The 22,308-nt window shown below is 51.3% G+C and overlaps 2 protein-coding genes across 2 annotated transcripts; one reads left to right on the top strand and one right to left on the bottom strand.

The window, feature by feature from the left end:
* Window positions 1-1,270: 1,270 nt before the first annotated feature.
* On the bottom strand, window positions 1,271-3,280 carry LOC136493634 (uncharacterized). Its single transcript, XM_066489734.1, has 2 exons — window positions 2,806-3,280; window positions 1,271-1,639 (listed from the first exon to the last, which is right to left on the bottom strand). Exon 1 carries the CDS (start codon window positions 3,173-3,175, stop codon window positions 2,807-2,809), a length of 369 nt encoding a protein of 122 aa, XP_066345831.1. The 5' UTR covers window positions 3,176-3,280; the 3' UTR covers window positions 1,271-1,639; window position 2,806.
* Window positions 3,281-13,170: 9,890 nt separating this feature from the next.
* Window positions 13,171-15,356, top strand: LOC136492165 (uncharacterized). The gene is made up of 3 exons (XM_066488281.1): window positions 13,171-13,253; window positions 13,337-13,970; window positions 15,117-15,356. The coding sequence occupies exons 1-3, from the start codon at window positions 13,171-13,173 to the stop codon at window positions 15,354-15,356; spliced, it is 957 nt and encodes a 318-aa protein (XP_066344378.1).
* Window positions 15,357-22,308: the final 6,952 nt, after the last annotated feature.

Below are 22,308 nucleotides of genomic sequence, written 5' to 3'. Positions count from 1 at the left end.
CGAAATAAATGATGCCTGATGAAATGTCAACTCAAATCTGAAACCAGAGTTTTCAGTACGGCCTTTATTAGAGACCCGAAAAAAACATCCTAGAGATGATATGGTCCAAGAACCAAAACCAGTTACTTGAAGCTATCACAACTACGGAACTACCAATAATCTTCACTTTCAAGAGACGGACATAGGGGTAGGGTTGAAAACGGTACGGATATTTTCCGACCGTATTCGAAACCGAATCCGTTTAGAGGGGTTGAGATCTGTCCGTATCCGAGTCCGGATATCCAACATCCGATACCGTATCCGTATCCGAATACTCAAATCGCATATTTATGATGTCGATATCCAATCGTATCATATCCGACATAGTTGACACTATCCGTATTCGAATCCAAATCCGGACAGAAATATGAAAACAAATGTAATATCGGTGATATCCGTCCGTATCCGATCCGTTTTCATCCCTACATAGGGGTCAACTTTCAGAAAAGAGACAAGAGGCAAAGCATGGATATCCAGCCCTGAGCACGCGTACCATTTATTCTAATTGAGGAGAAAAAGAGGTGAAGGTATAGATCATTTGCTTTCTAAATGCAGGGTTACACCTTGATCTAAAAAACGAATAACTGAATAAGAGGTGAAGTGTATTAAGAGCCCTCATAACAGTCAAGTGACCAGCAAGCCGAATGCGCCTTTGTTGTTTACTCTATGTTGACACCTTCCGTGTCAATCACTAGGAACAAGTTCATCTCAACCGTAAACTTGTGTCTTCAATTTAAGTAAAACATGTTGTCATACATGATCTGTCACTTGTAATTCTGCCCAATATATCAGAACTATTAAATGACAACCTGTTACAATTAATGGAGAGCACTATAAAACCATCGTCTTCCTTCCAAATCTTATCGAGTATCAATGTACTCTTGAAAGAATTATCCAGATAGTAATGTTTAGACTCCCACAAGTATGGCAATCAGATTAGCAACAAGTATGCATACTGCTCCCAAACTGTTCAAATATACAAAAACCAAAGCACTTTTCACACAGAAGACAATTGCTGCAGGCCCAATCGATTCATATCCATAACTTGCCTGTTGCCTCTAAGATCAAACCTGGACAAATTCAATGACTTGTATGTGAAGATGCAATAATGTCTAAAAGCAACGCAAGCATACATTTCCAAAAACCCTTTCATGGATCGGAATGGTACTTGCTTCTTCTGCAGTTGATATCCATGACAAACCCAAAACAAAGAGTTAAACAGCACTCAGAGTTACCACTAGAAGTCACAGTTGCTACTCAATTTCATCTTCTGGTCTCTATTAAGTTGTTAACCATTAGCATAAAACACAACACTACATAGTAAAAACTTTCCAGGCCATATGGCAATATAACACTGGCGGTATTCTCTTAATTGACCCAGAATGAGGGCAGAACAAGTTTATCAGAATAACAGGTGCAAGAATCCTTATGCTTACTAGTTACTAGAACAAATATGCATAAGGAAAATGCTTAGCCAGTACTTTGACTACTAAACAACATGCCATGGAGGATCTTAATTCTCCATGAATCTTAATTCTCTACGGATACCATCTGCAATACACTGAGCAATACAGCTGCAAACAACAGCAATGAGTGTGACCTGTCAAGAAGAGAAAGGATATCAGGCCACATTCAGCATAAACATAACAGTAAGAAAAATAACTACTACGTATTATATAATTCATACATAAGATGCTTTGCATGCTAATAAAGCAATATGATGAAGTTAGTAGCCATAATTTTTTTAACTTGAAGCTAAAGGATACAATGAAAGAACCCTATGTTTCTGTTCTCCACAAAGTTGACTAGGATAGATTTCACAGAGAGGAAGTAAAAATAATGAAGAGTCGAATATATATTGACCCTAAAGCAGAACCCAAATGTGGTGTCAGTATTGAACAACCAATCCAATAACATGATCCATATACAGCACCTAGAATAATTAAACTCAAGGAGCATACGGGAGGTTTCCATCCTCCGTGTAGAGTTAGATTACTAGATTAGCAACTCTGTATTCTGAATTCCTGATACACAGCTAGGTCCTCTGTGATGCAGCAAAAACATGTGACCTGTTTGGTCAAGAAGCTATCGCCAAGATTGCCCAAATCTATGCGGTATAGGATCCAATACATCTTTCTTGTGTCCATTAGCAGCAAAGATAACACAATTAAGCCATATGGCCATTGCTAAAATCACTACAGCTAACCTAAAAGGCCATTGATTTTCCTCTTGTTCTTACCAAATATTTTCACCAATATTATACCATGTATATGACTTAATCCACCCCATCATGACTTATTCCTTGAGTCACGTTGTTGCAAAAACAGGAACAGCATTCTCAAGTCCAAAGTGTCCCTCAAGGTCATGCTCAAACATTGGTTGAGAAGAACATTTCCCATACCAGTGATGTAAGAATTTCTAAATTGTCTATTGCACAGAGCAGATTTTCTACCAATAATTAAGGCTGCAATGTACATTGATGAACACTTTGAACAGTTAGTAAGATGACCTGCAGTCGATCATGTACCTGTCGCTCATCAAAATTCCTAAGGGTCTGCTTGCAGCACTAGTGCGCCAAGACAAAATTTGGCCATGACCAGAACCAGGGCATGGCCAGATTCACAAGTGGGCAGCAACAAGCAACACAAATCGAATCACTCAACAGCCAATTGAACAGGTACCTAGATCAACTCGACAAAGCAATCTAAGGAGTCAATTGTCTGATTCGGACGGACGAAAACCCTAACTTATATTCCATCGCCTCACCTCACTTGCAGTAGCGGTCGGCCTTCTTGCGGACACGGTCGTCGAGGGCCTCCTCGACAGTGCGGTTCCGGGCGGCGGCGCGGGCGGCGTTGGCGGGGTCGTACCCGAACTTCTTCGACTCCACTGGGAAGAGTTCCTCATACTTCATCTTCTTCGCCGCGTCGATGGTGTAGTCGTCGCCGGTGCCGCTGGCGGCACCTCCTCCACCTTCAGCTCCCTCCGCGGCTGCGGCCTCGACGTCGCCGTCGGCGGGGGCATCGGAGGCGGGCTTCTTATTCTTCTTGTGCTTCTTTGGCTTGTGGATGGAGGCGGCCTCGCCGCCCTTGAAGACGAGGCGGCCGGGCTTGGCTTTCTTGTACGCGTCCGACATGGGGAAGTGGGGAACGGGTGAACTGGGGTGGAGACTCGAGAGTCGACAGAGACGGAGATGATGAGATCGAAACGGTACGTCGCGCGGCCGCTTCACGCCGGCGTTTATGGTGTTGCCGATCGTACTGAGGTCGGTTGAGTCATTAAAAAAAATTACTCGCTACTCACAAAATAAACACACGTCTGGCTTCTGAAAAAAATCAAACTTTCATCATAAATATTTATGAGATATGATAAGTATCATTAGATAAAGCATATTTCATAATAAACATATATGTTGGTAAATTTTAATAACAGGCCAAGTGGCATTCAAAATATTGGCATGCCCAAGTTTTGAAACCAAATTTAGGCCATTAACTAATCAGATTTCTATATAATTTTCTAAACGAACGGCCACTTAATGAATTATATGTTTTTTTTTGTCTATTGTAATGTTGAAACGTGCCTTTCTAATACAACAAGATTGTTTTGAACATATTCCGTTACACGAACTCTTTGGATCTTTCTCATCTCGGAGGACGGCAATATGTCATGTAACAACCAGCTAGGCCAACATTTTATAACAAGAAAAAGGTGGGGGATGCTAATAACAAATTGAGAGAATTATGTATTTGGCACCGAAACAAATCAGTCTTTCGCATTTAGCACTAAAAAATTTGAACTTTCTTATTCAGCACCAAGTTGAAATTTCCTTCCCTAGATAGCACTGCCGTCCATTTGGGCTAGGAACGGCGTCAAGTGGTTGGTAAAATGACATAAATGCCCTTCTTTGTAGCAGAAATACATAATGCCAAATAGGGAAATAATAGATGGACATGTTGTCAAATAAGAAAATTATAAATATTATATTGTGAACTAAAACATGAGATTTTGATAATCGAAGTATGCAAATAAATAAATAATAAATTTCAAATAAAACATGGGATTTTGATAATCTAAGGCAAGAGCAGATCCCGCTGGGGTAGGCTTAGCACGGGAGGGATTTGCCCTGTCTAGTTAGCTTGGTCAGAAATTGTTTGATGCAATTTAGCAGCTCGCTCATTTCAGTTTGATCAATCCTATATTCTTGTCAGATCATCGCAAGACACGAAGGCAACAACAAACAGATATTTCTCCATAAATGCTTAGAATAGTACAGGTTTGAGCATCTGGTGTCACAGCTAGCCAATCATCTAGAGTTCTCCGCAATTGAACATCAGAAGTATACAAGTACTCATATTTCTCGCTCAATCACCGAAACTACGAATTACTCCCTCTGTCCCTAAATGAGTTCTCTAGGCAACTAGTAGTGAGCTACATATCAAGCATTGAAAGCTAATAAAGTAGCAAGCCTCCCAGAAGTTGCTCCTCTTTCCCTCCTTGTTCCCCTTCCTGAAGCACTTGCACTTTATATGAAAAAAGCGAACTATGTTAGTAAAGAGAGGCAATGTTGCCTGCATCCCAAGCTAACTGGGTCACAGACACTGAACCTACGATCCAACCTTGGGTGTGGCAGCATATGGTTCCCTTCAACTCTTAAACTCTGGCTAAGGTCAGCAGAGTAAATAATGATGTTTAACTCAAATGTCCATTTAGATGAAAAATTGAAAAAAAAAATCATCAACAATGGAAATTGATTGCTGCTGATATTTGGCACATCATGAAGAAGACAATTTTTATTTCATTGGAGATCCAGGGAAGCTTGAAGTAAATATGTATGAAGTCCCCATCATTTTTCAGGGTTCAAGTGGAACAGATCTGCTCGATCCTAAATTTTGCTGACTCATAATGCTGAGGTTGGTGTGTGTTCTGAAAACCTTCAGCGCCATCTATAGCCTGTTAAAACAATGCAACGAACTAGAAAATTTAAATAGAAGCTCAAAACTAGAAGTAATTATGTGTGTGGAATAGAACTTCATAATTAGAAAGATCTAATGACCTCACTTATAGTATCAACAGCGAGTTGTATTTGTCTTCTCAATACAGCATCTGCCATCTGGGAGAAGATTGGGGCTAAATCCACAAAAACAACCTGTTTCTGTAGATCACTAGGAAAATCTGCACGATACTGGAGAAAAGCATCCACAAAGATTAGCAGAACACATTTCATTTTGGAAACACATGAAATATATTCAGAAAAATATCTCTTAAAAAGTGCTATTTAATTTGGTTGCCCGAAGAGGAAAAATAAATTTCAACAGCATGACTGCATGAGACTGGTTCTTTTTTGTTTTGTTGGAAGTAAACAAGATCAATCCAGGACGTAGAGGCATAGATTTTTTTTCATGTGCAAAGTAAACACTCTATCTTCTCACACAACAATGTTGTCCCGTAGCCATAGAAAGCATAGTTGAACTTGAACACAACAGCCAGCTGCAACTTGGTGAGTTTCTTGTCTTGGGTTTTCACAAAGTCCCCTGAGGCCCTGAGTAGTGGGCAGCGGTGGTAGGTGGCAGCAAGGGTTCCACTGCCTGCAAGTGCACCAGCAGGATGGGTGGGGCTGGACCGCTGGAGGCAGTACATGAGCTCAGATGGCATGGCAGATACTGACTTTTTGGCTGGGAGATTATCTTCAATGCCAAGAACATTTCCAGCATTCAAAGGAACAATTTCTTGAAATCTGACAACAAGAAAAAGAAGTTAAACAGTTTCCAGCACTCAAGACCATATCGTGAAGTTAAATTTTGTTTAAAATTTAGAAACCCTTGGCGCTACACACCCTAAAACATAGATATCAGCCGGAGGTGAAGAATGAAGCCATTCATCAAGATTCAATCCCCTTGGGGATTTACCTCCAACATTCCATGTGGAGGCAAAGATTCTACAAAAGCAGGGAAACAAAAGTGATCAGTAAAGTCAAACTGCAAGAACTATCTACAAGCACAAACAGGCAACTGACTGATTTTCAACACTGAAAATCTGAGATGCACACTACCATACTACTACTAGCACACAACAGATCAATTGGTCCGCGCTTTCCATTTCGTTTCTAATCTCACAAGGCAAAGAAGCACATGGAGTGGAAAAAAAAGAAACTCTACCTGTAATTCTGAACTTCTGTGAGGCGTGCCGCATCGACGCCGGGGGGATCGGGCGGGGCGGACGCGGCGCCTGGGGCACCTGCCGCGAACTGAGGCGCGAACCGGGGGGGAGGAGAAGGGAGACGCGCAGCCTCGCCGCTGGGATCCGCCTTGCCGCCGGGAAGAGTCTCCGCCGGCAGCCAATGGCCGGGGCGGACCCGCCGCCTGGGGCACCCGCCGCCCCTAGAGCCGAGGGGGGGTGGAGGAGAAGGGCGACGCGCTGCCTAGCCGCCGGGAGCCGCCTTGCTGCCGGCAGCCGCCCTAACCCTAGGCTGCGAATCGGAACGGAAAGTGTAGGAGGCCGACGCGTTTTGCTTCCAGTGCCTGTTCGTGCGATTCATGAAGGAGGAGGGGCAGTGCTGTCCCACTATGAAAAACCTGACACAGTCAAAGTAGTCCACTAACAGATAAATAGATGGAATGGACGGTAGTGCCATATAGGGAAGGAAATTTTAACTTGATACCAGATAAGAAAGTTCAAATTTTTAAGTGCTAAATACAAAAGACTGATTTGTTTCAGTGCCAAATACATAATTCTCTCTAACAAATTCGCTAGCACTTCCTAGTATTGAACCATCCATGCGTGTGTGTGAATCATCGATAGGGTCAGAGTTTAACACGTTGTTTAGAAACAGAATTTAACACGATGTCAGGTTTGTCATTGAGTTGAGTGCCCAAGCCATAGGTCCATAGTCGTAGCCCGTAGGCTTGATTGGAACTCTATTGCTAGATCAAACCAGCGTATAGCAGGTTGATAGCGGATTAATGTCGAGGTAGCGGATCACGGATAGCAGATGCGATTGCGGACGCTAACTCGCTAAGTTTCAATAACGGCATATGATAATTACATGTAAGTTTAAGCGCATATATCGTGAATAATGGGTATAGATAGACATTAAGAGGCCGTTCGCTGGTCTAGAACCAACCAGCCGGCCGGCTGAATACCCTCACAATTTACTGTTCATCAAACCAGCCGAACAGTATTTTTCTCTCACAACAAACCAGCCGGAACAGTGTTTTTCAGCCAAGTTTCAGACCAGCGAACAGGGCCTAAACTATACTCAAAGAACCGATGTCCCATATACTTAAATTAAGGAAAAAAACATGATGTTTCACATAGTACATATAAACCATGATATATCAGAGTTTATTAAGAAATATATTATGTGTCATAAATAGTTCATAATTAAGACCATCATTCATTATTATTATAAAAAAGATAGCAACCTCATCAGTCTAATGGTCACTTAAACCTTCTGCATATCTTAAGTGGGCTAGGATTATTTATTTGTTGACCCCCCTATGCAGAAATATAGGCCGCTACTAACTCAAATTTTCAGAAGCTAAGTTCCAACTTGCTAAGGGTGTGTTTGGTTGGGCTTTTGGCTTTGGCTTTTGGCCCCAAAAGCCAAAAGCCCAACCAAAGGGGCTGCTTTTGGAGGGTGCTTTTTCAGAAGCAGCTACTTTTCCGTAGTTCATTTTTGAAAGCTGGTTTGACCCTGCTTTTGGCTTTTGGCTTTCTGCTTTTCAAAATTGGTGGAATAAAAAGCTCTTCCATTGTTGTTTCAAGAGAGATAAAGATAAAAGGTATATTTTATACTTGTTTAACCAAACAGCTTTCAGCTTTTCTACAGCTCACAGCCCACAGCAGCTTTCCCACAGCTCACAGCCCACAGCAGCTTTTTCCCACAGCCACAGCTCAACCAAACACACCCTAAATATAGTCCGCTACGTGGTAGGAGACCGCTACCGCTATTGCGGCATAACTGCAATTTAATATTCCTTCTAATCCAAATTATAAGACGTTTTGATATTTCTAGATACATAGATTTTCTATATAACTAGAGATACACTTATGTCAAAAAATCAATGGATCTAGAAAAACCAAAACGTCATATAATTTGAAATGGCGGGAGTACCTTGGTTCAAACACAAGTCAAGAGTCCTCTTTGACAAGGCTTTTATTACTGTTTCACCAATTTAATTTAAAAATCTTGCTATGCACACGTAAAAATAGTTTGTGAATTCAAAACCAAATAGAAAACGAAGCCTGAAACAGTTTTCACCTAGAAACCGAGCCAAGAAAAAATAGCCTTCCCTGTAAGCCAAAACCCGAGGCCCTAGATCACAAGTTCAGAGCCATCTCTCCCAAGCGGCCGGGCCCACATGGCACTAGACACTTCAAATACTCAACACGAAATGTTCTGATTCAAAAATCAAAATGACCGAAAAACTTCCAAAAATTTTGGAAACTCTCAAAAGTCAAAAGTTATACTAATCTATAATACTAGTAGACGATTAAGATGTCGTTTGACTTTGAGAATCTGGATAAAAAAAATCCCAACAGTTTTCTTGGGTTTCGAGATTCTAAAAATCTGGGAGATAAAATCCCTACAAAATATAGCCTGTTTGGATAAGAATCTATGATTGTGAGATTTTTTGTGTCGGTGTTTTGGGTCTGGCGGGTCCTCAACCGACTAGTGAAAGTGTACTGCGTGCCTTTAATCTCGGATGGTGATACAAAGAGACACAAGGTTTATACTGGTTCAGACAATAGGTGCCCTACGTCCTTGCACCGAGGTGCTTGTAGTAGAGGCTTACAAGCTGAGTGAGAGAGGGAGCTAGTCCCAGGTCTCTGCGTGGAGTGGCGTGGGTTGCTTGAGATGTTGATCTCTTGTAGTGAGGGAGCGTGTGTGTTACAGATCGTTGTGCGTTGCTTGCACGTGTGCGTCCTGCCTAGAAGCGGCCCCGGTCACTCCCTTTTATAGTCGAAGGGAGGCATGGGGGCGGTACATGGATTTGCTACATGGCGTTTTGTGAGCAGAAGCGGTATGTCCGAGCCCTGTAGCTCGTCACTGTGGCGGCATGGTCGGTGGAGCAGCCTTGTCCTCGGTGCACTGGAGCGACGCGCCGGTCACGCCTGATCCTGTGCAACATGGGAGCTCCTGTGGTGGCATGCGCGCCTTCTTCTGTTGGAGGCGTGCTGGTCACTGTATGTTTGACCGGCGTGGAGAGCCAAGGCGGGGTAGATGCGACGACGTGGGTGTACAGACTCCGAGGATACAGGAGCTTGGCCCTATGCATGACGTGGGAGCTCCTGCGGCTTGACGCAGGGCATGGCGCGTACTGCGGACGACGTGCCGGTCCCAGAGTGCTGACAACGTAGAGAGCCGAGGCCTAGTCGGTGCAGAGGCTGAACCATTGTGGGGGGCTCGGCGAGCGCGAGTCCTGAGGCTACAGGAGCCCGGAAGCGGATAGCCGAGGCTCAGAGGGAGCAGTTGGTCTTGTACGTCGATTCTGAGGCTACAGGGACCCGGACTTGACTCTCCATGCCACGCTATCCTTGGAGCAGGGGTTAGGCAGCACAGTGCAGCACGGGTGTCAGTCGTGGGCATAGTGCCGAGCACAGTGGCCGGTAACCCCTGCCCCGTCCCGTCCCGGACGGCATGGCGTCGATGTGACTCCCATCTCATTGGCCACTCCACTGTATCGAGCCGTCGTTTGGCTGACGTCGCGGGAGTGGTTGGACGCGTTGGTTGGATGTGACGTCCTCGTTCGAGGCCTTGTGGCGTGGGGCCTCGGGCGAGGCAGAGAATCGGTACCTCGCCCGAGGCCTCGTGGCGCGGGGCCTCGGGCGAGGCGGAGAATCGGTACCTCATCCGAGGCCTTGTGGCGCGGGGCCTCGGGCGAGGTGGAGAATCGGTACCTCATCTGAGGCCTTACGGGCGGGGCCTCGGGCGAATCGGAGAATCGGTACCTCGTCCGAGGCCTCGTGGTTTCGTTCTGGGCCGAGCCCGCTTCGGGTGAGCCTGGATATTGTTCGAGGTGGGCCGGGCGGTCTAGTCGAGGCTCGGATAAGGTGGGGGTTTTGCCGGTGGTTGTCTCTTGGCTTCGATATTTACGAGGTCTAAGCAATTTTTTTGGTTTTTACTTAGGGGACCCCTTTTCATTGGTACCCGACAGTAGCCCCCGAGCCTCGGGGAGAGTGTGAGTGCTCTCCCTGAGGTTTTGATGAGACTTGGCTCGTGGCAGCTCCTAGCAGGATGGCATTTCGTACTCGAGGCTTCGATGGGTGCGCGCGAGCACACCCGCCGGGTGTAGCCCCCGAGGCCCTGGAGGAGTGGATTTATTCCTTCAGGGGCTTTTCTCATGTTGAGTGAGGGGTTTTATCACGTTTACCGAGCCCCCGAGTGCGAGTTCGGGTCACTGGGTCTCGGCTTGGTTGTAGGAAGAGCCCTCGAGCCTCTGCTCGGAGCAAGAGGGCGATCAGGAGTTTCCCTGTCTTTTTTGTGCGGCCCTCGCGTATCCTTTTCGTTCAGAAGGAGGGGTGCTTATCACGTTTGTCGAGCCCCTGAGTGCGAGTTCAGGTCGCTGGGTCTTGGCTTGGTTGCAGGAAGAGCCCCCGAGCCTCTGCTCAGAGCGAGAGGGCGATCAGGAGTTTCCCTGTCTTTTTTGTGCGGCCCTCGCGCATCCTTTTCGTTTGGAAGGAGGGGTTTTATCACGTTTGCCGAGCCCCCGAGTGCGAGTTCGGGTCACTGGGTCTCGGCTTGGTTGCAGGAAGAGCCCCCGAGCCTCTGCCCAGAGTGAGAGGGCGATCAGGAGTTTCTCTGTCTTTTTTGTGCGGCCCTCGCGCATCCTTTTCATTCAGAAGGAGGGGTGGATTATGCCAGGCTACCTCCGGTGGGCGAGCAGTGACACCTCCGGTGAGCTGTTACCAGGTAAGTCCGAGTGGAGGCCCATGCCCCATTCGATAGGGGTCGGCTAGCGGTCCAGAGATGCACTCCAAAAGTATCAGAGGGCTTCTCTAGTGGGTCCCAGGGCCGTTCGATTAGCCCCGGGTGCTCGGTGCCTCCCTACGGTGGGATCCCATTCAGAGACCTCCTTGCCGGTCTCGGACATGACTTAGGGCATCCTAAGCAACTGATTGCTTGGGCCTTGGCCATGTATAGGCTCGCCCATAGTCATCCCTGACTCTGTTTGTCCTAGGACGGCTGTCGAGACCCTTAGGGGCCCAGCCTTCAAACCCTTGGACCGTAACGTGCTTGGTGCCCAGTTTCTTAGTCTGAAAGGAATCAGTTGGGGAATATTCCCTTCCCACTGGCTGATGATGACGGGTGCGCCTTTTGAGGCGGTTCCTCAGGGAGACGGAACGGCGCCTGCCGTTCTATGGTCGAATGTGACGCGACGTCTGCAGATGAGACGTTACTGTGTGCGTGCGATTAATAAGAAAAAGGTGGATGCGTGGGCAGTTTTGTCATATCCGGATTAACTACGCTAGATCTGAGGGAAACTTCCCTGGTTTCGTCGCCCATCCATTTGGCCCTCTTCCCCCCTCATAAATACATGATGAGCCGCGCCCCGCCCCTCCTTACCTTGCCTGCGTTCGCCCTTTCTACCCTCGAGCGGTTGCGCCGTAGCCACATTCTGCACCACACCCATGGCCGGCGGCATCGGTGTCCTCTAGGTGGATCCTTGGGGTCCATCCGATGTGTCCACGGTGATGCTGCAGTCGCTCGTCGATGATGGTCTCCTCCGCCCGGTCACCGACCCCAACAGACTAGAGTGGATTGCTCTGGGGGGTGAGCCAGAGCTGAGGCCACACGATGGCTACATCATGAGCTTCGTGGCCTTCCACGAGCGCGGCCTCGGCTTGCCGGCAGACCGGTTCATGCGGGCGCTCCCGCATTACTACGGCGTAGAGCTCCACAACTTCAACCCCAACTCCATCGCGTAGGCGGCCATCTTCATCGCCGTCTGCGAGGGTTACCTGGGCATTGCTCCCCACTGGGAGTTGTGGCTCCACTTCTTTTGGGCGGGGCTCAACACCAAGCCGGTGGGTACGGTGGGCACGTGGAAGGCGTTGAGGGCCGGCGGCTGCACTCTCCAAGTGTGCCAAGACAGGCAGTCATTCTACATCCCAGCCTAGCTCACGTCGTCCAACTGCCGCTAGTACAACAGCTAGTTCTACCTCCGCAATGACGACGGCGGGCTAACCCCCTATACCGGGCGGGTTGTGGAGAGCCAGCCGGAGAGGTGAAGGTACGGTGTCCCATTAGCTGATCAGCCCAAGCTGCAGCCGCTCCTGAAGGCGTTGGAGAGGCTGCGTAGCCGCGGCCTTACGACGGCCATGGTTGTGGCGACCTTCCACCACCGGAGGGTGCTACCACTGATGGCTCGGCGATAATGCCTGTTCGAGATGACACCGGGTGAGCTGATCGATGGCATCCAGTTGTCCGCCGCCGCCCTTTCCGACGAGGAGATTCTATGTCGGGTGAGAGAGACGGTGGAGGGGCGGCAGAGGAGCGGTGATCTGACCCCGTTCCCGATGCACCCATTGCGGGGTACATCTCTCTAGTGAGTCATGCGTCGCTGCGGCCCTCAAGGCCTCCTTGCTCCTTATGTTTTCAATTTGTTCCCTTATTTGCATTTGTCGTTCCTACAGGGGATGAGGGATGTGCGAGCCTCCCCACCGCTCATTCCCGAGGACGCAGGGTGGTGAGCGGAGAATAGGGCATACGCCGAGGCATACAAGGAGCAGAAGGACATCGAGGAGGCAAGGCGCAAGAGGAAGAGCCTCGAGCGCGATGAGCTAGAGAAACATCGCCAGCAACAGAGGCACGACGGTCTCCCAGAGGAGCTGTCTCCATCATCGTCATCGATGGATTCTTCGAGTGATGACAACGAGAGCGAGGCGGGGCGGGGTCCCCTGGACCATCTCCCTAACATTAGGGAGACGACGCCTAGGGTGTCGGCAAGCGGCCTGGCGTCTCTAGGAGGAGGAGGAGAGGATGCCTCGGGGCTAGCGATCGCCCATCCCGGGGCCGAGGCCGACACGCCCAAGACACGGGCGTTGGCGATGGCGGGGGCGTCCCAACCGCCTCCATAGAGGGTCAAGGGGGCATCGGAGTCCGACCAGGGCCGGCCGGTACCGGCGGACATGGGGGCCGTGCCACCGCCGCCGCCACCACCGTTGCAGAGGATGAGGGACACGGTGCGGAAGCTATTGTGTCCCCGTTCGAGGTAAGTGTTTTGTCAGTGGAGTTTGCAGCATCTCCCACTCGTTCTTTGGTCGTATGCTGACCTCGTGAGTGCTTTGTCTTCAGCCAGAAGCGTCAGGCGGAAACGCCTGCCCTGGCGCCATGTAAGGTGCTCAAGGTGAGCACCAGCTCTACCGCCCGATGGGTGGTGGAGGTGCAGGCCACCATACAGCGTGGCGCGGCGTCGGCCAGGGCCAACCTGAAGGAGCCGATCACCCAAGGAGAGGCTACCGAGGTGGCCACGAAGCAGGCGGGGGAGGCGGTGCCTATGCCCTGTGAGGCCGGGGCCCTCGGGTCAGGTGAAGCCGAGGCGCCTTCCATCGCTGAGGCCACCGAGGGCGAGGTCGAGGCCCCTAGGACCTCCGAGGCTGAGGTGGTGGAGGCCGGGGCTTCCAGGACCACCGAGGCCGAGGTGGCGAAGGCTAGAGCTCCCGGGACCACCAAGGCCGAGGTGGCAGAGGCTGGGTTGGGCGCGGCAGAGCCGGCAGCCCATGATGCGGAGATGGGGGTGGGGCAAGCTTTGGTACCACCCCTAGTCCAAGACCTGTCGCTCTCACAGGAGAGCGCCCAGGAGGTGGAGGTTCATTCAATCTCCTCTGGCGATACTTCCCGAGGAAAGGAGGTGGCAGACGCCGAGGCGGCCAGCACCGCAGAGCAGCCAGCTCTGACTTCCAGCGAGGGGAGCTCGGCCCTCGTCCAGGTATGACCCGAGCCCCGCGGGTGGGATAGCCTGTGTGTCATGTGGCGGAGCCGGGATGACCCTGAGGGGGAACCTCTGTTCGCCCTCGAGGACATAGATGAGGGGAGGCACTGGGGATCCTTTGAGCAATTCCGCCAGCTGGCAGAGCGATTGCTGCGGACATCGCTGTCCGTCATGGTTGATGACCTGCCCGACGTTGCCCAAGTACGCGCCTTCTTTTCTTGTGCTGTGTCGTCTTTTTCCTGAGTTTTCTCACAGTGCTTGACGTCTGTTCTACCTATCCAGGAGCTCGAGGCCCAGTCCCTCGGGAAGTTGATGTTCCTCCGACGGGAGAGGGACGTCTGGGACTAGCTCCGGTAGCAGAAGGACCTGCTCGCCAATGCTAATGAGCTTCTGTCGGCGTGGAGTGCGGAGGTGGAGGACCTCCGCCTTCGCTGTGCTGATATGAAGGCCGAGGCGGCCATGGCTCAGGAGTAGGCCGCCCCTTTGGCGGTGTGGATCAAGGAGCTAGAGGAGGAGCTAACCTAGGTGGCTGGTGAGCGGGACACCTTTAGGTCTCAGGCCAAACAAGAGGCGGCCTCTGCCAAGGCCATCGCCGGTCAGCTAGAGGCGGAGCAGGATGCGCATCGGCTGACGAAAGGTGCCCTGGCGGAGGCTATCAAGGTGGCCGAGGCCTCCTGGGTCGAGGCCTTAGCCTAGAAGAAAAAGGCCAAGGGTGAGTCCTGTTGAGCCGCGCCCCTTGTTTTATTTGTTTTTCTTGCATTCGACCCCTGACTCCCCGATGCGATGCAGAGCTGGAGAGGGAGGCTTCTAGGGCGGCCGAGGCCTCTCGGGTTGAGGTCCAAAACTGGAGGGAGAAAGCCGAGGGTGAGTCTCATAGGCTTGCACCCTTGTTTGGCTTGTTTTCTTTCGTGCTTAACCTCATCCCGCCTGTCTTGGCGCAGGGTTGGAGAAGGAGGTCACCCGAGCAGCTGAGGCCTTCATCGTAGTGCAGGCGGTGCTCAAAGCCGAGATCTGAGAGCACAACGCGCTGCAGGGCACCGCCCATACCGCCTGCGAGGCCTTGGAGGTCAGGGGGTTGAGTCAGGTAGCTCTCTCGGGAGCCGCTTGATCGCGTTGAGTGGCCGAGTCTATGAGCGGCTCTAGGGGGCGCTGCATACGGGCATCAAGCGTGCCCTAGCCGTCGTCTCCTCGCACTACGCCGGCATCGACCTCGAGGCTATCAGCGATGGTTACGTCGTGGTTGAGGATGATGAGAAGGCCAAGGAGGAGGTCATGAAGCTAGTGGAGGTGGCTAAGGCCCCTAGCACGGCACTGGCCAGGTTGTTCGAAGAGGAGGTGGTTCCTCCTACGCCGACCGCCGACGCTGGCGACCCTGAGTTTTGACCTGGGCCAAAGGGGCCATGTAAATAGATTAGGACTTACATTATTGTACCATAATGCTTGTGGCCATCGAGGCCTTTTAAAGTACTTGTGTGTATATGCTTTTTAATCATTTTTATTGTATTTCCGAGCCTCTTCCCTCTGTCTCGTCTTCGAACATATCTCTTGCAAAAAACTTCCTCGGAGCCTAAGCTGCCTGTCGGGCAAAAGGTGGTGAGGGAGTTGCCATAGCCTAGAGGCATAGGCCGTCTCGTGGTTAGGTCAGCCTTTTGGCCCTGAGATAGACTTTTGGTCCTTAGGTTTTTTTACAATCAATTTGTCAAAGCACGCGAGAGAGTTTGGCGTAGAATTTTTTTCAAAAAATGACTAAAAATGGTGACTGGGACTTAGGGGGGTCCCTCCTTCTAGCCCCTGAGGGAGGCTCGGTTCTACAGAGGTAGAGCCGAGTCTTGTTCGGGCCCCGTGGTGGGCACCTCTACAGAGGCAGAGTCGAGTCTCCCTTATAGCGCTATCGTAACGCCGATCCCCATCGATGGGCTCGGGGGGTTTCTCAAAAAATTAGAACAACTAAAGAACGCTTCTTTATTGTATTTCGAGAAACAATGTATACAATGCTTGGGAATTTAAGGGTAGAAGCGACGTAGTTGTTCTATGTTCCAAGCGTTGGTGAGGATTTTGGCCTTCTCGTTGGCTAGCTTGTAGGTCCCAGGCTTTAGTACTTGAGCGATGATGTACGACCCTTCCCATGGTAGGGTCAGCTTGTGGCGGCCCTTATTGCTCTGCCTCAGTCTCAGCACTAGGTCGCCCACCTTCAGGTCTCGACTTCGAATGCACCGGGCTTGATAGCATCATAGGGCTTGCTGGTACTTGGCCAAGTGTAGCAGCGCAACATCTCGGGCTTCCTCCAGTTGGTCAAGGGCATCCTCATAGGCAGTGTGGTTGCTTTGCTCGTTGTAGGCCTATAGCCTCGGGGAACCATACTCCAAGTCAGTGGGGAGGATGGCCTCGACTCCATAGACCAGGAAGAACGGTGTGAACCCCGTGGCTTGGCTCAAAGTGTTCCTCAGGCTCCAGATGACCGACGGGAGTTCGGCAAGCCATTTCTTGCCAAATTTCTTCAACCGGTTATATATTCTTGGCTTGAGGCCCTGTAGGATCATGTCGTTGGCATGTTCTACTTGGCCATTTGTCCTAGGGTGTCCTACGGCCAACCAAGCCACACGGATGTGGTGGTCATCACAGAACGTCAGGAACTTGTGGCCGGTGAATTGTGTCCCATTGTCAGTGATGATGGTGTTTGGAACCCCGATCCTATGGATGATATCAGTGAAGAACAACACCGCTTGCTCGGATTTGATTTGAGTGATCAGACGGGCCTCGATCCACTTGGAGAACTTGCCGATCGCTACCAGCAAATGGGTATAGCCCCCGGGGGGCCTTCTATAGAGGCCCAACCATGTCTAGCCCCCACATGGTGAATGACCATGTAATTGGGATGGTTTGGAGGGCTTGGGCCATGAGGTGTGTCTGCCGCGCATAGTACTGGCATCCCTCGCAAGAGCGTACCAGCTTGGTGGCATTGGCAACCGCCGTTGGCTAGTAGAACTCTTGGCAGAAGGCGTTCCCGATGAGCGTTCGAGGCATTGCATGGTGCCCGCAGGCTCCCGCGTGCAAGTCCCAAAGTAGGGCCTAGCTCGCCTCGGTGGAGATGCACCGTTGGAGGACGCCAGATGGGCTTCGCCTGTACAACTCGCCGTTGTTGAGGACATAAGTTTTGGCTCATCGTGTAAGCCATCTAGCTTCGGTCCTGTCTGCAGGAAGCTCTCCTCGAACGAGGCAATCAAGGAATGGGACTCGCCAGTCCATGCCCTGGTTGGCCTCGGGAGGCTCCGTGTTGATTTCCATGGCCTTGGGCTCAGCCGCAGGGGTCTTGGTGACAAAGGGGGCCTTGGGCCCTGCGGTGGGCTCGACCGATGGGCCCTCTTCTGCCGCTGAGGCGTAGTCGATGGAAGGCTTGTGGAGGTCTCTGGTGAAGATGTTTGGGGGGACCAAGGCCTATGCCGATGCCATCTTTGCCAGTTCGTCCATGGCCTCATTGAATTTTTGCACAATGTGGTTGAGTTCGAGGCCGTCAAACTTGTCTTCTAGGCGACGTACCAACTTGCAGTATGCCTCCATTTTGGGGTCACGGCAGTTCGACTCCTTCATCACTTGATCGACGACGAACTACGAATCGCCCCGTATGTCGAGACGCCGTACTCCAAGTTCAATGGTGATCTGCAAGCCATTGACGAGGGCTTCGTACTCGGCTGCGTTGTTGGAGGCGACGAAGTGGAGCCGAATCATGTAGCACATGTGCACTCTGAGGGGTGAGATGAAGAGCAGACCCGTGCCTGCCCTAGTCTTCATCAGGGACCCGTCAAAGTACATGGTCCGGCATTCCACCTGGATTTGAGCAGGTGGCAGTTGGGTGTCGGTCCACTCAGCCACAAAATCGGCCAAGACCTAGGATTTAATTGCTTTTCGAGGCACAAAAGACAGGGCTTCCCCCATGAGTTCAACGGCCCACTTGGCTATTCTACCCAAGGCCTCCCAGTTCTGGATTATCTCTCCCAGAGGGAAAGACGACACCACGGTCACCGGGTGGGACTCGAAGTAGTGACGCAGCTTGCGTCGAGCCAAGACTATGGCGTAGATCAGCTTCTAGATGTGGGGGTAGCATGTCTTAGTCTCGGAGAGCACCTCACTGATGAAGCAAATAGGTCGTTGGACGGGTAGAGCATGCCCCTCTTCCTGCCTCTTGGCCACTACGACCACACTGACCACTTGGGTCGTTGCGATGACGTAGAGTAAGAGGGCCTCACCCTTGGTCGGCGGCACTAGGACGAGAGGATTGGTGAGCAGTGCCTTGAGCTTGGTGAGGGCTTCTTTGGCCTCGGGGGTCCAAGAAAAGCGTTCGGATTTTCTCAAGAGGCGGTACAGAGGCAAGCCTTTTTCACCAAGGCGCGAGATGAAGTGGCTCAGGGCCACAAGGCATCCCATAACCCTCTACACCCCCTTGAGGTCTCGGATTGGTCCCATGTTGGTCACGGTCGAGATCTTCTCTGGGTTGGCCTCGATGCCGCGCTCCGAGACTATGAATCCCAAGAGCATGCCTCGGGGGACCCCGAAGACACACTTCTCGGGGTTGAGCTTGATGCCCTTCTCTCTGAGGCATTTGAAGGCTATCTCCAAGTCATCGATGAGATCGCTGGCCTTTCTAAACTCGACCACAATGTCGTCCACGTAGGCCTCGACGGTTCGCCCGATGTGCTCACCAAAGACCTAGGTCATGCACCGCTGGTATGTGGCCCCTATGTTTCTGAGGCCAAATGGCATAGTCACATAGCAGTACATGCCGAATGGGGTGATGAAAGAAGTTGCAAGCTGGTCGGATTCTTTCATCTTGATTTGATGATAACCAGAATACGCATCAAGGAAAGATAAGGTTTCACATCCCGTAGTGGAGTCAATGATTTGGTCAATTCGGGGTAATGGGAATGGGACTTTTGGACACACTTTATTCAAACTGGTGTAGTCTACACACATCCTTTACTTCCCATTTTTCTTCTTAACTAATATGGGATTAGCTAACCACTCTGGATGGGACACTTCCTTGATGAATTCGGCTGCCAAAAGCTTCTGCACCTCCTCGCCGATGGCCCTACGCTTTTCCTCGTCGAATCAGCGCAGGCGCTGCTTCACCGGTCTGGAGCCAGCCCAGATGTCCAAGGCGTGCTTAGAGACCTCCCTCGGTATGTCTGGCATGTCTGAGGGACTCCACATGAATACATCGACATTCGCATGGAGAAAGTCGATGAGCATGGCTTCCTATTTGCTATCGAGGGTGGCGCTGATCCTCAGCGCCCGATCGTTGGAGCAGGTGGGGTCGACCGGGATGAGCTTGACGGCCTCTGTGGGCTCGAAAGTCCCGACACGACGCTTGGAGTCGGGCGCCTCGCTACCAAGTCGGTCAAGGTTGACGATGAGGGTCTCGGCCTCCACGAGAGCCTCGGCGTACTCGATGCATTCGACATCACAGTCGTATGCATGCTCATATATGGACTTGACAGTGATGACATCGTTGGGGCCTGGCATCTTGAGCTTGAGGTAGGTGTAGTTTGGGATCGCCATGAACTTGGCATAGCACGGGTGCCCCAGGATGGCGTGGTAGGTCACCTTGAACCCAACCACCTCAAGGTGAGGACCTCCTTGTGGTAGTTGGAGGGAGTGCCGAAGCAGACGGGCATATCGATGTGCCCGAGGGGTCGCATGCGTTTCCCTGGCACGATGCCATGGAAGGGCGCGGCATCGCCTCGGAGCCGTGACTAGTCGAGCTCCAGGAGCTCCAGGGTGTTGGCGTAGAGGATGTTGAGACCGCTGCCTTAGTCCATCAACACCTTGGTGAGCCTAGTGTTGCCGATGATCAGGTCGATGACGAGTGGGTACTGCCTGGGGTTTGGGACATAATCGAGGTGGTTGTCCCAATCAAAAGTGATCGCCTCCCGAGACCAGTCGAGGTATCGGGGAGTGGCCACCTTAACCGAGAAGACCTCCTGGCGCTCCTTCTTTCGCTGGTGCACCGTGAGGCACGCTGAAGGCCCGCCAAAGATCATGAAGGTGTTGTGCACCTCGGGGAACCCGTCATCCTTGTCGTCGTCCCTATCGCCGGCGCCCTTCTTCTTGGCATCGTCATTAGGGAGCCCGAGCTTGGCGTAGTAACACCGAAGCATGGTGCACTCTTCGAGGGTGTGCTTCACCAGGCCTTGGTGGTAAGGCAGGGCTTCTTAAGCATGTCGTCGAAGAGCCCGGGGCCTCTGGTGGGGCCTCAGGGATTCTTGCGATCTACGGCCACGACTAGATTGGCCTTGAGGACCACCTACTTCCCCTGGCGACCCTTTTTCTTTTTCTTGGGGAGGTGGGGGCTGAGGCCTAGGGGCCTCGTCCCTCCACTTTCCCTTGGTGTCATTATTGGGGAAGATGGCCCCGACAGCCTCTTCGCCCGAGGCAAAGTTGGTGGTGATGTCGAGGAGCACGGCCACCATGGTCGGTATATTCCGGCCTAACTCATGGACTAGGTCTCAGCAGGAGGTGCCAGAGAGGAACGCCTGGACAATTTCTGAGTCACCGACGCCGAGCAACTTAGTGCATTGCTTGGAGAAGTGTCGGATGAAGTCTCAGAGAGACTTGTCCGGCCTCTAGCGACAACTCTTGAGGCCCTAGGAGTTCCCGGGACACACGTATGTGCCCTGGAAATTCTTGACGAAGACCTTTACCAAGTCGCGCTAGTTGTTGATCTACAAGGGAGGGAGGTGTTCGAGCTAGGCTCGCGCTGAGTCTGACAGGAACAAGGGGAGGTTGCGGATGATGAGCAGGTCATCGTCCGTGCCACCTAGCTGACAAGCCAGGCGGTAATCGGCCAGCCATAGCTCGGGGTTGGTCTCGCCACTGTACTTTGAGAGGTTGGCCAGTTGCCGAAACTGGGCCGAGAAGTGGGCACCGCGGATGGCCTTGCTGAAGACTTGAGGGCCAGGTGGCCTAGGAGAAGGACTGTGGTCCTCCCCACTATCATAGCGACCACCTCGGTGCAGGTGGTAGCCTTAGGTGGGCCCATCGTTGTCGTGGCGCCGTCGCCTACTGACCACATCGTGGTTGCTTTGTGCCTCACGTCGGTCGCTGAGGCGGTCGTGCACTGAGGGGGCCTTGTTGGCTGTCGGTGCCCGAGCAGGCTCAGGACAAACCGAGGCCTCTCTATCCTACTGAGGCGGTGCCGCGGGTAGTTCCAAGGCGCCCCCGCACCGTCAAGAGGTAGAACTTTCGGCCTGCTGTACCGCGGTGGTCTCGAGGAGGTCTCAGAGCTCGCCGTGGACCCATCGCCCCTCCGAGGTAGAGGGCTCGGGCATTGTCTAGAGTAGCATTGCTGCTGCCGCGATGTCTGGCTAGCACGATTGAAGATAGGGGGTTGCTCGCCCCCTTCGTCGTTGTTAATGCAGTGGTTGACGTCGTGAGCCCTCCGTCGGGCTACTGCGCCATCACCGTGACCCCACTGCTCTTGCTCGAGAGTGTCTCGGAGCTGCTATAGAAGGAGCCAGTCTTGTTCGACCTTGGCCTGAAGCTCATGGAGCTGCTCTAGGTCTAGGCGTCGAAGTTCCTCGTGGGGCGAGGAGCGATTGTGTAACACCCCGGTGTTATGCCTGCATTTAGGCATTGCTAATCATACATGCATAATCTTGCAAATAACAACTGAAACATTGCTTCGAAACATACGAAACATGTTGTGAAACCGGAATGTTTCATACACTTATTAGAGTTGTTTTGCTCTGATTCTTGCTTACTAGTTGAGTAGAAACTGTTGGTTATGCTTGTAAATCATCTAGAATTGTTTAGCACAATTTTTGGAGCAAGGTTTGTATTCAAATTAATTCAAAATTTTGCTTCCAAAGTAATTTCCCAAAATTAGGGTTTTGAGTTAAAATTTAACTTTGATTCTATAATTTAAAATCTAGGTAGAATTGGACTTTGGTCATACGAGAAAAGTTGTAGGGAATTAAATACTAAGCAACTTTCATTTTTGGTACATTTTCAAAAGAGGTCATTTTCTTGCTCAAAATAATGTTTGAAAGATGGCATTTAAAAATTTCTTGAAAATAAATTGAAAAATTCCATTTCTATTTTTCTGGGCCGCCGCCTCGCTTCTGGCCCGCCAGCCGAAGCCGGCCCAGCGAGCTCCCGCACGCCGCGCGCCTCGCCTCGGCCCAGCCCAGCCCCGCGCCGCGCCAGCCCGGCCTGCCTCCGCGCGCCGTGCCTTCTTCTCCCACGCGCCGTGCCCGTCGCCGCGCCACGTCCCGACCGCGTCAGGCGACGCCCGCCGCGTGTCCGCCACGCGCCCGGCTAGCTCTGACCACGCAGCGCGCTG

The sequence above is a fragment of the Miscanthus floridulus genome, chromosome 11 (genome assembly GCF_019320115.1).
Source record: "Miscanthus floridulus cultivar M001 chromosome 11, ASM1932011v1, whole genome shotgun sequence".
Lineage (NCBI taxonomy): Eukaryota > Viridiplantae > Streptophyta > Magnoliopsida > Poales > Poaceae > Miscanthus > Miscanthus floridulus.
This window is presented reverse-complemented; position numbering and strand designations above follow the sequence as displayed.

Coding starts and splice junctions, on each gene's coding strand:
- LOC136493634 (XM_066489734.1), bottom strand. CDS start 3,175: ATGTCGGACGCGTACAAGAAAGCCAAGCCCGGCCGCCTCGTCTTCAAG.
- LOC136492165 (XM_066488281.1), top strand. CDS start 13,171: ATGGGGGCCGTGCCACCGCCGCCGCCACCACCGTTGCAGAGGATGAGG. Junction 13,254..13,336: donor CTATTGTGTCCCCGTTCGAG/GTAAGTGTTTTG, acceptor CTTTGTCTTCAG/CCAGAAGCGTCAGGCGGAAA. Junction 13,971..15,116: donor GGAGCTCGGCCCTCGTCCAG/GTATGACCCGAG, acceptor GAGCGGCTCTAG/GGGGCGCTGCATACGGGCAT.